At 46.3% G+C, this 16,486-nt stretch overlaps 1 protein-coding gene across 1 annotated transcript in view; it reads right to left on the bottom strand.

Annotated features, from left to right (window-relative positions):
• The window catches only part of ZNF652 (zinc finger protein 652), an 87,819-nt gene that overhangs the window by 12,522 nt on the left and 58,811 nt on the right, over positions 1-16,486 (bottom strand). Inside the window, exons 3-4 of the mRNA XM_040331754.1 lie at positions 8,594-8,741; positions 713-828 (exon numbers count right to left, since the gene is read on the bottom strand). Of these exons, the coding sequence (XP_040187688.1) occupies positions 713-828; positions 8,594-8,741 (264 nt within the window). The remainder of the gene's footprint in view (positions 1-712; positions 829-8,593; positions 8,742-16,486) is intronic.

Here is a 16,486-nt window from a genome sequence, read left to right as displayed (position 1 = left end):
ACAGACAGTTGTATCCAAAAAAATTTAAAGCCTGCCATCCAACATTTGTCTGCAGAAAATCCGACAACTGTCCGATGGAGCGTACAAACAGACAGACTTTCCACCAACAGGTTGTCATCACACAAATCCCGTCGGAAAATCCGATCGTGTGTACAAGGCTTTGGGCTTCCAGGGGTCAACAGAGTAGCATGTGAATGACGCAGGGGATTATATGAGGGAAGAGACAAATATGTTGCTTTGCCCTAAAAGAGCAATGCGTAGGTCTGTTCTAAATCCCACCACACAAACTACAATCTGACTGTACAATCTCCTCTAGTTTTACTTAGAACTATGTAGTGCAACAGTCTGCCTGACTGATTGGATAGTTTACATAGACCCTCCTATAACAAAAATGAGATAAATCTAACGTTAACTGTACAAAGATTGTATGGTCTGACTAATGTGTACGGCAAGCTTACATATAACATACAGAGACAACACGGACATTACATTTTAAGGACAATGATAACTGCCCTCTGGCTGCAACTTTGTGTACATCTGTGATAAGTGAGCAACTCAGTGACCATCATGCCTCTTATTACACATACTGTATACCAGTCACCAGATGACCGTGTTTTTCCATCAATGATCATCAACAATGTATCCATGGTAAAAGAATACTTTAGGCAATGGTTGTGAATGACTCTGTCCCTTCAATTGTCACACATCTCACCTCACATCTGAATGGCTTCTCCCCCGAGTGCTGCAGAGAGTGCACCTTCAGTGACATACTCCTCTTGAATGACTTCCCGCATGTCTCACAAGTAAAAGGCATGTCCTTCGTATGAGCTGTAGAACAAGCAATCACAGAAAAATAAAAGTTACAGACCTGCTACAAAAGCAATTCATTCAGGAAGACTTTGCAAGTTATAAAAACCAGTAACCAAGGCCAAATATCCAACTAAATGGATATGGAGAGTCCTCCCCACTGTACTACTATATTCTGACAGCAAGGACTCCTCTGCTGTGATAATACACTGATCAGTGCTGTTCTAATTAAAAACAAATTCACAACATCTGCATGATAAGTCAACCAAAAGAACAGGAATGGCCATAGATGGATCAAAATTCATCCATGCTTTTTTTTTATAAATTATTTATTTATTTCAAGAGTTACGTTACAGGATATTACATTTCATCTCTTCTGTTTGATTAGAATATTATCAGAGAATTGAGAGAGCGATGGATACAAACCTCATCTTCCTCCTCTCCTCCCACTTTTATCCTATTTTCGCAACACTTTCCATTTTCCTCTCTATCTTTCTATATTTTATTACCCTCTGTCCCCCCCTCCCCTTTTCCACCCACCCAAAAAAAAAGGGGGGGGGAGTTCATGTTGGCTATTCCCCACCCCCCCTCCCCTTACCCCTCTCTGTACCTCACATAAGGAGCCCATGTCGACTGGTATCTCTCATCTTGATCTTTCAATGCCATTGTCAAAAAAAAAAAAAAAAAATTCATCCATGCTAAACCGTCCAAATTTTGATCCATCTATGGCCAGCTTAAAAGGAGAAGTACAGCCTGACCTCGTTTGGCTGTATTTCTCCTGAGGATCACAGGAGTACACTTTGTTCTGAACTCCTGTAACCCATTTTCAGCAGACAGCGGGCTAAATCCTGCTGCAGGCTGATGTCACAGAGCAAGTCCAGGCTTGGGAAAGAAAGATCGCAACCATATGGTAGGGATCCTCCCACATGCCTGGGCCAGCACCCAGCAAGCTGCTGAGAGCCTGAGCCAGCCGGGAGGGAGTGGAGCAGAGCCGGTGACCGACAGTCACCAGCTCTCTGCTCAAAGAGCTGCGAGAACTGAGTGATCGCTGGATTCTCAGTGTTAGATCCGGCAGGGGACCGATGCTGACTATGCAAGTACGATGCTAAAAACAAAAACAAATCCCATACTTCTCTTTTAAGACCTGCAGCTCTATTTCGATATGCATTTATAGAACAGCCCAAAAAATAATTTATGGAATAATAAAATCACATATTTCATGCTGAGGGAAAAACATATTTATGTTTAACCACTTCCATACAGGGCACGTATACACCTTCCCGCCCAAGCCAATTTTCAGCTTTCAGCACTGTCGCACTTTGAATGGCAATTGCGCGGTCATGCTACGATGCTTTCTTTCGGTGGTATTTGATCACCTCTGCGATTTTTTTTTTTTGCGCAACAACTAAAAAAAGACAGAAAATTTTGAAAAAAAATACGTTTTTATTTTTTTCTGTTAAATTTTTTGTAAATAAGTAAGTTTTCTCTTTCAATTACGGGCACTGATATGGCGGCACTGATGGGCACCGATGAGATGGCACTGATGGACATCAATGAGGTAGTACTGACGGGGACAGATGAGGTGGCACTGATTGGCGGCGCTTGTATGCGGCACTGATGGGCACACATAGGCGGCACTGATGGGCACACACAGGCGGCACTCATATGCGGCACAGATGGCTACTTATGGGTGGCACAGATGGGCACTGATAGGTGGGCACTGGGCATGGATGGGCACTGTGGGGTGGCACTGATGGACACTGTAGGGTGGCACTGATGGACACTGGGGCGGCACTGATTAACCTATGTTGCCAGTCAGTGCCCATTTGTGGGCACTGATTGGCATCATTTTTTTTTTAATGCTTTTTTTTTTTTTACAGCCTTTTTTTTTTGATCTGCCCTTTTTTTTTACAGCCTTTTTTTTTTTTTTTTAGCCTTTTTTTTTATCTGCCCTTCCCTGGTGGTCCAGGGTGGGCTTCCCTGGTGGTCCATGTGGCGATCCGAGGGGGGGCTGCGCTGATAAACAATCAGCGCGAACCCCCCCTGTCAGGAGAGCAGCCGTTCGGCTCTCCTCTACTTGCGTCTGTCAGACGCGAGTGAGGAAGAGCCGTCAACGGCTCTTCCTGTTTACATTGTGATCAGCCGTGATTGGACACGGCTGATCACGTGGTAAAGAGTCTCCGTGAGAGACTCTTTACCGAGATCGGTGTTGCGGGGTGTCAGACTGACACCCTGCAACAACGATCGCCGCGATGCGCGCCCCCGGGGGCGCGCAGCGGCTCAGAATCCTGAGGACGTCATATGACGTCCGGTCAGGATTCTACAACCACTTTGCCGCCGTCAATCTGTCATTGGCGGGCGGCAAGTGGTTAATTAAAGCCAAGAGCTTAGATCTGCAGAATCAACTCACACTTTTCCTACAAACTGATCTTGTAAGGAATATGAAAGGGCCACACACCACTTGAGGCGATGAATACTATTGCAGTTCATTGTAGTGGTCTGCCTGGTACCACCCTGTGATTGCCAAGAAGAGCTTAGAGAGGAATTCTAGGTATGGTATTTTATACATAGTTAGCTTGGACCAGTGTAGCTATGCATACAACATACCTGGCCAATGCTCTTGTAAGCTGAAAATCACTGAAGTAAACACCGCTACTCCACTGATCTCCACAGGCTTCTGGGTCCCATACCGAGCAGCTACTGCATTCTGAACATAGAAGGTTGGTCGCTCAGCACGGGTGCCATTCACAGAATGTTTTGCATTTCCTGAGTGAATGCAAAGCATTCTCCGATTGAATGAGGTGGAGAGGCAGGAGTGTGATGTCACTACTTTTCAAAATAGTGCATGCATTCATTTTCTGCACCTAAATGTACATTATGGCGATACCATGCAATCCGGTGCAGGCAAACGCGCTGCGTTTGTGATCTGAGCTTGGGGTGGATACAATGACACCCCACAGATCTCACACCCCCAGTGCGTTTTGAACATTTCCCACACCACATTCTGGTGTGAATGAGCCTTGAACATTAATATGCAGGCTGCTTAAAGGGAAAACAGGCTCTGTGTAGAAGTACTAACCAATCAACAGCTATAAAAAGGAGGCATCTAGATGGAACATGCTTCCATTTTATAGACCCTGTGAATGTGCCCTGGGAGCCACCCATAGCTGACCTCTCCCTGATTTGATAAAGGGGGCAAATCCTCAAAACTCCACAGGAAGGGGAATGAGTCTTATGGAGCAGAAGACAATCACCAGAGGCACTGATGCTTTTATTCTATGGGCGATTACATCATTTTCACAACGTTTTAAGACAAGGTGATGATTATTTTCTGGAAAATACTACATCTTGGGTGTTGGCATTCTTTTAGACTTCAAAGAACTCTATGAATACCATCTGTGACATATCACCATCTAGTGGCTGAAAAGAAAAATGCAAGTACTGTATTTTTTCTTAAAGCGGATCTCCACTCTAAAGTGGAGTCCCGCTGATCGGAACCCTCCCCCCCTCCGGTGTCACATTTGACACCTTTCAGGGGGGAGGGGGGTGCAGATACCTGTCTACAGACAGGTATCTGCACCCACTTCCGGCCCTACGATACGGGCAAAGGACGGGTTTTTTCCTTCCTTCCCGTCCGTCCCCCGTTGTATGCTGGGAACACTCGGCTCCCAGCACACAGCGGGAGCCAATCGGCGGGCGCAGCGCGACTCGCGCAAGCGCCGTAGGGAACCGGGCAGTGAAGCCGGAGCGCTTCACTTCCTGGTTCCCTCACCGAGGATGGAGGGGGGAGCAGCAGGGTGACGAGCGATCGGCTCGTCATCTGCTGCGATCACCGCTGGACTCCAGGACAGGTAAGTGTCCTTATATTAAAAGTCAGCAGCTGCAGTATTTGTAGCTGCTGGCTTTTAATATATTTTTCCCGTGGCACATCCGCTTTAAAGGGCTGTAAACCCCAAAAATGAATTTTGGTTCCTTTTGGTCTGTTAAATATGCAATTGAAAGCTTATTATATCTGTTTGAGAAGTTGAAAAAACGCACACATTGGTCTTGCTGGAAATTGTTGGCCAATAAACCTCCTGCCTTTGCTCTGCTCTTATCATATACGTTATTACCAGAGAACTACAGAGGGCAGCACAGTGGTGTAGTGGTTAACACTTTCACCTAGCAGCAAAAGGGTTATTGGTTTGAATCCCAAACACGACACTACCTGCCTGGAGTTTGCATGTTCTCTCTGTGCTTGTGCGGGTTTCCTCCGGGGTACTCCAGTTTCCTTAAAACATGCTTGTAGGTTAATTGGGCTCCTGTCTGAATTGGCCCCAGTATGTGTATGAATGAGTTAGGGACCCTAGATTGTAAGCTCGAGAGGCAGGGACTGATGTGAATGTACAATATGTAAAGTGCAGCGTACATTAAGAGCGTTATACAAGTACTTGAAATAAATAAAATAAATGAGTTATGCACAACAGGAGAAGGGTGGTACTTATATTGTGTAGCCCTACCTGGTTTCTGTTGTCCTGATACAGAAGGGCAAGTGTAATAATCCAAGGACTTTACCTATGTCATCTAAACATCCCTAATCCAGCTGCCTGGTGTGTGTGTGTGTGTGTGTGTGTGTGTGTGTGTGTGTGTGTGTGTGTGTGTGTGTGTAAAACCCCCATTATCAGTTTAAAAGAAGCTTCAGTTGAAAGTATATATGAATGTTTATTCAGAAAAGCTGCATGCCTACAATGCCTCATTAACATGCACCTGCTACTTGTCCTTGTAGATTGTAGGCCTAACGAGAGTGCCATTTACAAAGCAGGTCTACAATTGTATTATTGTATGTGTCATATGGACTCTGCCCAGCCCACACTTTTGTGATGGAAGACCAGAGGTCGAACATGACTGCCTTTGATTAGATCAATGGCTAAACATGTTTTTGGTGGCTTGGGCAGTCTGCTCAGCGGCTTCACCACAATGCTTGAATATGTGAAAGAGGTCTGCTGTTCCCATATTTACCATAAGGCCTCTTGCACACTGCAGCTTCAAAAAGCTCAGTACAGCTTTTTTTTTTACGGAGCTAAAATACAGCCCATTATTTGTAATGTGCCTATGCACACAAACGTTTGTTTACGTGCCTGTGTGCTTAGGCTGCCACAGTGGGTAACATGTCCCTGGGAGACAATTCCCCCCAAAAAGCTTCATCCACCTGTGTCTACAGCATCACTGCCCTGCTGGCAGATACAATGAAGTTTGGGTTATTGAAGGAACGAGCAATGCATTGCTTTTCTGGCCTTCAAGGGAATGACACTGTAGAAATACGAGTGGGGTGGTTTATTGTCCTCTTTAAAAAGGAAGTATGGGCTTTCTTTTTGATTCATACTTACCTACCTAGGTGGCTGCAGCTTCAGACTGATACTACAGCTGTCCCCCGCTGTCTGCACTGAGAACCGAGCCACCGAACATGGCGGATGACTCAGTTTTCACAGATCCCAGCGAGGAGAGATACTGCCCGTGAGTCAGTGTCTCTCCTCCTCCACGCTCACTGGAGCGCTGAGCTGTGGAGGGGCAGGCAGAGACTGTCTCAGGAAGCTGGAGGATCCATACTTAGGAAGTCAGGATGACGCAGTGCCTCAACTGATGGCAGCGATGTCAGCGCAGAGTGGACTCCAGACCGCTCTCCTCTGAAAACGGGTCAAAGGAGTCCAAAACGAATTTCACTCCTGTGACCCAGAGGAGAAGACTAGCCTAAAAAGCGAATGATCCTGTCACCGGTGAATGCTTGCTAGTGTAGCATAGGCCAAAGACTGACAGGACTGTGCAAAGCTAAACAAATTCTTTCCTGGCCAAGAGCTACTGCACAGAAAGTACAATTGATAGTTCTATGAAAAATTAGATTAACACCCAGTCACACTGAAATCACGCTACTCCACTTGAAGTAGCACGATTTAACAGTAGGATTTCAGGGCTACTTCAGGTTGCGACTTATAAGACATCAAGCAGCATCTGTAGTATAGGAACAACTTACAAAACCAGTGAGACCCCGAAATAGACTTAGTTGCACCAATTTGCCCCCTTCCAATTTGATCGGCTGCCGGTGCCGCCATCCCAACTAAGAGAAACCGGCAGTGGAGGCTTGTGGCTTCACTGCCGTTTTCCTACTGCGCATGAGTCGCGTGGCGCTTTGTAAATGGCCGGCTTGTCTTTTGGGACACACACAGGTCCCAGAAGACAACGGAGAGCTCGCTGAAGAGGAGGATGTGATGTCGTGGGCTGCGGCCCGGCTAAAACGGAAGTACACTCGGTACTTCCAAAAAGGTAAGTAAAAATGTGCTTTTAAATGGCCAAAAACTACCGGTAGGTGTGGCCTTTCGCTTAAGACCACCTCTCAAAAATGGGTTCAACCGCCGCGTTAAATCTTATTTGCATAGGAGCTTATTTAATAAATAATTCATGCATTTTATATCTATATATGTATTTTTTTTTATACATAAAGTTCTGATTGGCTCAAAATACTTTCATGGCCAAGAGCTGCTGCACAGAAAGTTTGAATCTCACTAATTTGACCGCTTCCAAAGGGGACAATAGTTTGTGACTTGTCATGCAAATCGCATGACAAGTTGCACCAGTATGACATGGGACTTATTGCTTTAATTATGAATACTACACTGGACAAAATGTTTAAAAACATCGGCCATGAGATTCGTTTTAAAGGGTGGGAGGTGAATGAAATTTTTAAATAAGATATTATTTAACCACTTAAGTCCCGGACCTTTAGGCAGCTAAATGCCCAGGCCAGGTTTTGCGATTCGGCACTGCGTCTCTTTAACAGACAATTGCGCGGTCGTGCGACGTGGCTCCCAAACAAAATTGGCGTCCTTTTTTCCCCACAAAGAGCTTTCTTTTGGTGGTATTTGATCACCTCTGCGGTTTTTATTTTTTGCGCTATAAACAAAAAAAGAGCGACAATTTTGAAAAAAATGCAATAATTTTTACTTTTTGTTTTATTTTTTCCCCTCAGTTTAGGCCAATACGTATTCTTCGACCTATTTTTAGTAAAAAAAAAAAAAAAAAAAAAAAATCGCAATAAGCGTTTATCGATTCGTTTGCGCAAAATTTATAGCGTTTACAAAATAGGGGAGTTTTATTGCATTTTTATAAATTTTATTTTTTTTACTACTAATGGCGGCGATCAGCGATTTTTTTCGTGACTGCGACATTATGGCGGACACTTCGGATAATTTTGACAAATTTTTGGGACCATTGTCATTTTCACAGCAAAAAATGCATTTAAATTGCATTGTTTATTGTGAAAATGACAGTTGCAGTTTGGGAGTTAACCACAGGGGGCGCTGTAGGAGTTAGGGTTCACCTAGTGTGTGTTTACAACTGTAGGGGGGTGTGGCTGTAGGACTGACGTCATCGATCGAGTCTCCCTTATATAAGGGATCACTCGATCGATACGCCGCCACAGTGAAGCACGGGGAAGCAGTGTTTACACACGGCTCTCCCCGTTCTTCAGCTCCGGGTAGCGGCTATAAACAAATAGCCGCGCCGTCGTCCCGGATCGCTCCCCGATCGGACCCCCCACCCGCTAGAAGGCAAGGACGTACATGTATATATATTTGTTTTATATATATATTTTATACATAAAATTTAACAACTCTTATTATATAAGATAAGAATTAGAGATCTGGCACCGCTATCTGTCGACAAGGTTTTACCCGTTTCAATCAATTTCTGGAGCTCAAAGTGAGCAGACACAGCATCACTTGTCATACATGGAAGGGAAGGCCAGACAACTTACCGACCAGATGTTTTCGGACATGGGCCATCGTGTAGAATTTCTTCTCGCAGATCTCACAAGAAAACTTCTTTTCGGCATAGCCATGGACGATCTTTATATGCTCGTGGAGGGACCAGAGCTTCTTAAAGGTCTTGTTGCATGTGATACACTGTAGATAAAAAGCAGAGCAATCAGCCTTTCCATGTTCTAAGTCAGGAAACATGCAGAAAATACAACAACCACAAGACAAAAATCATTTAAAAACAAAACGGCACTTTGCGGCTGCAAAGTTTCTTGTGGTTGCAGAAGTTAAGAACTTCATTAACACCTTATTAACCATTTCTCACGAACAAGCACAATCATTTGTACTTCGTATTCTCAAGTGTTCACACTAATGTTATACGATCTCGTATGGACACGTCACTAAAGTGGAATTTTTCTGACAAAACCCAAGAGTTAAAACTTTATAGTGTGTGTACCTCTTGAGAAAAGTCTCCACTTGTTTTCCATGTGGTCACAGAAACAGGAAGTGAGAAGATTCTCACACAATGGTACATGGACAATAAAAGACTTTACAGAGTTCCAAGCCTTTCCACTATCAAAGAACATGTTATTTGATGAAAATTCACCTTTTCTTTAGTTTTGGATACAGGGGAGAGGGATTGGACCCCCTGACAATTTTTATTGTTGCCTGTGCCCTGTTGGGGAGATTCACCCTATCCATTTGTCCTGTTTACCATTACTAAAAGTGAAAGTAAAAGAAAATCCAAAATGTTGGGTTGTCTCCAGAAAAGTAATAGAGTGGGATATCTTCCAATGGGGACCTGGGGGAATTCCATTAATTTGCAGGGATTTCCTCTCACTTTCTGTTTGGGTATGGGACAGGACAGTGAAGGGAAATCTCCAAAATGAGACACAGAAGGCGAACAATAAACCAACCTCGCTCTATTCAAAATGAAAATAAATAATTAGCCTAAAGTTCTACTTTAATTAAAAAATTAAAGGATAATTGTTGGGGAATTTGGTAATAAAAAAACACTGTAAAACGTTGAATAAAAGGCACAATTTGTACTGTAAAGATTTGCTTCAGCTTAGTCTGTATTGTTTTAGAAACAAAGCTGTATAAAAACACAACTTTAGAACATTTTCAATCAGCAACATAGTTCTACATTCCTCCACGTGTCCTAGCTACTTTTATTTTTCTCTTCTATACTTCTTTTTCACCACAAGATGTCCTCAGTCTTCCAGGTTGAATAACGCCAACTGTCACTCAACCTGAAAGACGGGGGGGGGGGGGGGGGGGAGTACTGCCCCATCTGATGGGGCATCACCACAGTGCCCTGTAATCACAGGATAAAAATGTAGAGAATGGCGTCAATGTAATCACATCAGGCACTCTCTCTAGATTACCTAGGCTACCCACCACTGCAAGCAGTACCCTGTTTGTCACGTTATCGTCCTAAAGCCGATGGGGGGATCGGGAATAAATTCAAGCTTTCACTTCCTTTATTAATGTTTGCTTATCAAGTAGTGAATTTTGGTGGTTAACTTGGATCTTTAAAGTCTTTCTAAACCCACTACAGTAAAATTGGCCTGAATATACAGTAAAAAAAGCTTCTACTCCCTGTGGAACCTAAGGGTTTTTTGGGACATCCCGCCTCCCGTTGCATTCCTCTGTCCCACCAGAAGGGCCCAATCGACCAGCCGGCACGTCTGCAGGCTGGCCAAAGACCCGAACAAAGCATATCGGCTTTGTTCGGGTCTCGGATTAATTAACCCAAAAGCGATGTCATGACATCACTTCCGGATTACTGGCATCCTAATGGCGTCAGTTTAAAAAAAAATTAAATATTAAAAAATGCAGATCTTAAATGTTTTAAATACTTTAAAGTGCAGAGGAGAGGTTTGGGGTCTTGTAAACCCCCAATCCCTCCATAAAGAGTACCTAAGCTGCCTATTACTGTCACAAGGGACGTTTTACATTGCCTGCGAAAGCAAGAACAGTGATAAAACAGAAAGAAAACTTAATAGGACAGTGCAAAAATAAAAAGCTTAAATCTACAGAATATCAGCACCTAATATCGGCTATCAGCCTGAAAGGCAGCCGAATAATTGGCATCAGTATCAGCCCTGAAAAAATGATTTGAGTCAACCCCTAGTTTATACACTGCTCAAAAAAATGAAAGGAACACTTTGAAAAAACATATCAGATCTCAACAGGCAAAAATCTCATGCTGGATATCTATAGTGATATGGACGGGGTAATGTGTTAGGAATGAAAGGATGGCACATCATTTGATGGAAATTAAAATTATTCACCTACAGAGGGCTGAATTCAAAGACACCCCGAAAATCAAAGTGAAAAAATTATGCAGCAAGCGAGTCCATTTTGCTGAAATTTCATTGCAATAACTCAAAATGGTCCTCAGTAGTTTGTATGGCCCCCAAGTGCTTGTATGCATGCCTGACAACATCAGGGCATGCTTCTAATGAGACTGATGGGGTCCTGGGGTATTTCCTCCCAGATCTGGACCAGAGCATCACTGAGATCCTGAACAGACTGAGGTGCAACCAATGGAACGAAACAATGTCCCAGAGGTGTTCTTTTGGATTTAGGTCAGGTGAGCGTGGGGGCCATTCAATGGTATGAATTTCTTCATCCTCCAGGAACTGGCTGCATGCTCTCGCCACATGAGGCCGGGCATTGCCGTGCACCAGGAGGAACCCAGGACCCACTGCACCAGCGCAGGGTCTGACAATGGGTCCAAGAATTTCATCCCGATACCTAATGGCAGTCAGGGTGCCATTGTGTAGCATGTAGAGGTCTGTGCGTCCCTCCATGGATATGCCTCCCCAGACCATCACTGACCCACCACCAAACCGGTCATGCTGAACGATGTTACAGGCAGCATAAAATTCTCTGCGTCTTCTATAGACCCTTTCACATCTGTCACATATGCTCAGGGTGAACCTGCTCTAATCTGTGAAAAGCATGGGGCACCAGTGGCGGACCTGCCAATTCTGGTGTTCAATGGAAAATGCCAATCAAGCTCCACAGTGTCCGGCAGTGAGCACAGAGCACAATAGAGGACGTCGGGCACTCAGGCTACCCACATGAAGTCTGTTTCTTATTGTTTGGTCAGAGAAATTCACACCAGTGGCCTGCTGGAGGTCATTTTGTAAGGCTCTGGCAGTGCTCATCCTGTTCCTCTTTGCACAAAGGAGCAGATACCGGTCCTGCTGATAGGTTAAAGGGTTGTAAACCCTTCCCCCGGAGGTTACACCTACAGGTAAGCCTAGATTAAGGCTTACCTGTAAGTGTTAGCAATATCTCCTAAACCTACATGGTTTAGGAGATATTTTCCAAAAGGTATACACCGTTGTCTACGGCGCATGCGCACCATAGACAACAGCGCATTGAGAATCCCATTGATAAAAACAGCAATGCGGGATTTGACGGCTCCAGCGTGCATGCACAGAGTGCCGTCTTTGACGCTCCGGCCAATCATGGGGCGGCGATACCCGGAAGAAACCTTCCGGGTATCTGTGGAGAGATGTCTGCGGCCAGAGGGGGAGACGAGGATGGCTTCGATCTAAGGTAAGTAATGCATAATGAGCTAGTAGCTCATTATGGTTTTGTCTTGCAGGCGTTTAAAAAAAAAAATATTACAGGTTTACAACTACTTTAAGTAGAGGTAGACCGATATGGGTTTTTCTCTGGCCGATGCCGATATTTGGAAATTGGGGCGGCCGATGGCCGATATGTGTTGCCGATTTTTGCGGCCGATATTTTAGGCCGATATTTTATTTTTTTTTTCCCTCATTTCCAAAAACCTAGGGTGGAGAGGAGATAATTGTTTAGGGTGGAGTGCAGCCTGTCAGTGCCACATCAGTGCAGCCCATCAGTGTCCATCAGGGCCACCTCATTGGTGTCTATCAGTGCCCACCAGTGCCACCTCATCAGTGCCCACCAATGCACCAGTGCATCACCTCATCAGTGCCCACCAGTGCATCACCTCATCAGTGCCCACCAGCGCATCTCACCAGTGCATCACCGCATCAGTGCATCTCACCAGCGCATCACCTCATCAGTGCCCACCAGTGCATCTCACCAGCGCATCACCTCATCAGTGCATCTCACCAGCGCATCACCTCATCAGTGCATCTCACCAGCGCATCACCTCATCAGTGCCCACCAGCGCTTCACCTCATCAGTGCCCACCAGCGCTTCACCTCATCAGTGCCCACCAGCGCTTCACCTCATCAGTGCCCACCAGCGCTTCACCTCATCAGTGCCCACCAGCGCTTCACCTCATCAGTGCCCACCAGCGCTTCACCTCATCAGTGCCCACCAGCGCATCTCCTCATCAGTGCCCACCAGCGCATCTCCTCATCAGTGCCCACCAGCGCATCTCCTCATCAGTGCCCACCAGCGCATCTCCTCATCAGTGCCCACCAGCGCATCTCCTCATCAGTGCCCACCAGCGCATCTCCTCATCAGTGCCCACCAGCGCATCTCCTCATCAGTGCCCACCAGCGCATCTCCTCATCAGTGCCCACCAGCGCATCTCCTCATCAGTGCCCACCAGCGCATCTCCTCATCAGTGCCCACCAGTGCATCTCCTCATCAGTGCCCACCAGTGCATCTCCTCATCAGTGCATCACCTCATCAGTGCCCACCAGCGCATCACCTCATCAGTGCCCACCAGCGCATCACCTCATCAGTGCCCACCAGCGCATCACCTCATCAGTGCCCACCAGCGCATCTCCTCATCAGTGCCCACCAGTGCATCTCCTCATCAGTGCCCACCAGTGCATCTCCTCATCAGTGCCCACCAGTGCATCTCCTCATCAGTGCCCACCAGCGCTCATCAGTGCCAATCAGTGCATTACCAAGTCATGAGTGCATTACCAAGTCATCAGTGCATTACCTCATCAGTGCCCACCAGTACAGCTCAATGTCATTCACTGCCACCAGCGGAGCGCTCCAGGCTTTATTCCATCTCCCAGTCCCAGCACAAGAAAGTTTTTTAATGTCCCTGGCCCCGACGTGCTGCCCCGCCTCTGCCTACAATCCCCAGAAGGCAGAGCGGGCCTGTAACAGCCTATCGGCGGCGGCCGCTGCCGACATCCTCCACTCTGGGGGAAAAAAACGTCCCCCGACATGCTGCGCGCCCTGCCTCTGCCTACAAATCCCAGAATGCAGCGCGGGCCGGCAGTTACCTTCTGGGGTTTGTAGGCAGAGGCAGGGCGCGCAGCATGTCAGGGGATGTTTTTTTTCCCCAGAGTGGAGGATGTCGGCAGCGGCCGCCGCCGATAGGCTGTTACAGGCCCGCTGGTTGGCTGCCGCGCAGGGTGTACCAAGATGACCGCGGCTCCGGAGCTAGGCCGAAGCCGCGGCCTTTATATCGGTATATATAGATATATCGGTCGACCTCTAACTTTAAGGACCTTCTACGGCTCTGTCCAGCTCTCCTAGAGTAACTGCCTGTCTCCTGGAATCTCCTCCATGCTCTTGAGACTGTGCTGGGAGATGCAGCAAACCTTCTGGCAATGACACGCATTGATGTGCCATCCTGGAGGAGTTGGACTGCCTGTGCAACCTTTATAAGGTCCAAGTATCGCATCGTGCTACCAGTAGTGACACTGACCCTAGCCAAATGCAAAACTAGTGAAAAACATTCCGAAAAGAGTAGTAGGGAAAAAAAAAAGAGATTTTTAATACAGCTTACCTGTAAAATCTTTTTCTTGGAGTACATCACGGGACACAGAGCGGCATATTCATTACTATATGGGTTATATGGAGTACCTTCAGGTGATGGACACTGGCAATCTCAAAAACAGCAAGTGCCCCTCCCTATATAACCCCCTCCCATAGGAGGAGTACCTCAGTTTTGTAGCAAGCAGTATGCCTCCCAAAATGGTCCCCAAAAGAGGGGTGGGAGCTCTGTGTCCCGTGATGTACTCCAAGAAAAAGATTTTACAGGTAAGCTGTATTAAAAATCTCTTTTTCTTTATCGTACATCACTGGACACAGAGCGGCATATTCATTACTATATGGGATGTCCCAAAGCAATGCTTACAATGAGGGGAGGGAGAACATCTTCCCAAGACAAAAGGATTTAATTTAGAGATATACTCAAATCATAATAAATCCAACTTAGTTGAGAAAAAATAATTTTAAATTTAACTCAAAAGGGAGCCCCCGGAATCCGAGGGTCTCAAACTGCAGCCTGCAGCACTGCCTGCCCAAAGGCTGTATCAGTATTCCTTCTTACGTCCAACTGGTAGAATTTTGTAAACATGTGGACAGAAGACCAGGTTGCCGCCTTGCAAACTTGAGCCATAGAGATCTGGTGGTGTGCTGCCCAGGAGGCGCCCATGGCCCTAGTAGAATGAGCCTTTAATGATAACGGAGGAGGCAACCCTTTCAAGCCGTAGGCCTGAGTGATTAACTGTTTAATCCACCTCGAGATGGTGGATTTTGCAGCTGCCTGCCCCTTCTTGGGCCCATCCGGTAAAATGAACAACACATCTGTTTTCCGGATCTTCTCTGTAGCTTTAAGATAGGCCTTCATGGCCCTGACAATATCCAAGGTATGCAGCAACCCTTCCTTTCTGGAAGTAGGTTTAGGAAAGAAGGATGGTAATACCAAATCCTGGTTTAGATGAAAACTGGATATAACCTTTGGTAGGAAGGAAGGATGAGGGCGGAGAACGACCCTGTCCTTATGCAAAATAAGATATGGTTCCTTACAGGATAAGGCTGCCAGTTCCGATACTCTTCTGGCGGAAACTATGGCGACCAAAAATACTAACTTCCTTGTCAGTAAAACCAAAGGAATTTCAGCCAACGGCTCAAAAGGTTGTTTCTGTAAACTTGACAGAACAAGATTTAAATCCCACGGACAAAGCGGGGATTTAACTGGAGGATTAATACGTAAGACCCCCTGCATGAAGGTCTTAACCAGCGAGTGGGTGGCCAGCGGCCGCTGAAACCACACTGACAAAGCTGAAATCTGTCCCTTGATAGTGCTTAATGCCAGTCCTTTATCCACTCCTAGCTGGAGAAAACTCAATACTCTATCGATGGTAAACTTACGAGAAAGCCATAGCTTGGACTCACACCAGCTTACATAGGCCTTCCAGACCCTGTAATAAATCACCCTAGAGACTGGTTTCCTGGCTCTGATTAGGGTAGAGATTACTTTCTGAGACAGACCTCTACCCCTGAGAATCAGGGATTCAGCTTCCAGGTCGTCAAATTTAGATGCCGTAAGGCAGGGTGGAGGATCGGACCTTGCGATAGCAGGTCTGGCCGTAGAGGAAGAGTCCAAGGGTCTCCCACTACCATCTTTAGGATTAGTGAATACCATGCCCTTCTGGGCCATGATGGAGCTACCAGGATGACTGGTATGTGCTCCACCCTGATCCTGCGCAGCAGGCGGGGTAGTAACTGGAGCGGGGGAAAAGCATAAAGAAGTTTGAACTGATGCCAAGGGCAAACCAGCGCATCGGTTCCGCAGGCCATCGGATCCCTTGAGCGGGATATGAACCTGTCTAGCTTCTTGTTGAGTCTTGATGCCATGACGTCCACGTCCGGCACTCCCCATCTCTGGCAGAGTGTCTGAAAGACCTGTGGATGTAGAGACCATTCCCCTGGCAACAGAGTCTGGCGACTTAAAAAGTCCGCCTGAAGGTTGTCCACTCCTGGAATGAATATTGCCGATATGCAGGGCACATGAGCTTCTGCCCATAGGAGAATCAAGCTCACCTCTCTCTGAGCGGCTTGACTCTTGGTTCCCCCTTGGTGATTTATGTATGCCACTGCCGTGGCATTGTCCGATTGAATTCTCACCGGGAACCCCTGCAACTTGGACGTCCAAGCCCTGAGGGCTAGTCGAGCAGCTCTGA

The sequence above is a fragment of the Rana temporaria genome, chromosome 12, assembly GCF_905171775.1.
Source record: "Rana temporaria chromosome 12, aRanTem1.1, whole genome shotgun sequence".
Classification (NCBI taxonomy): domain Eukaryota; kingdom Metazoa; phylum Chordata; class Amphibia; order Anura; family Ranidae; genus Rana; species Rana temporaria.
The sequence above is the reverse complement of the archived record's forward strand: the minus strand, read 5'-3'. Positions and strand labels throughout refer to the sequence as shown.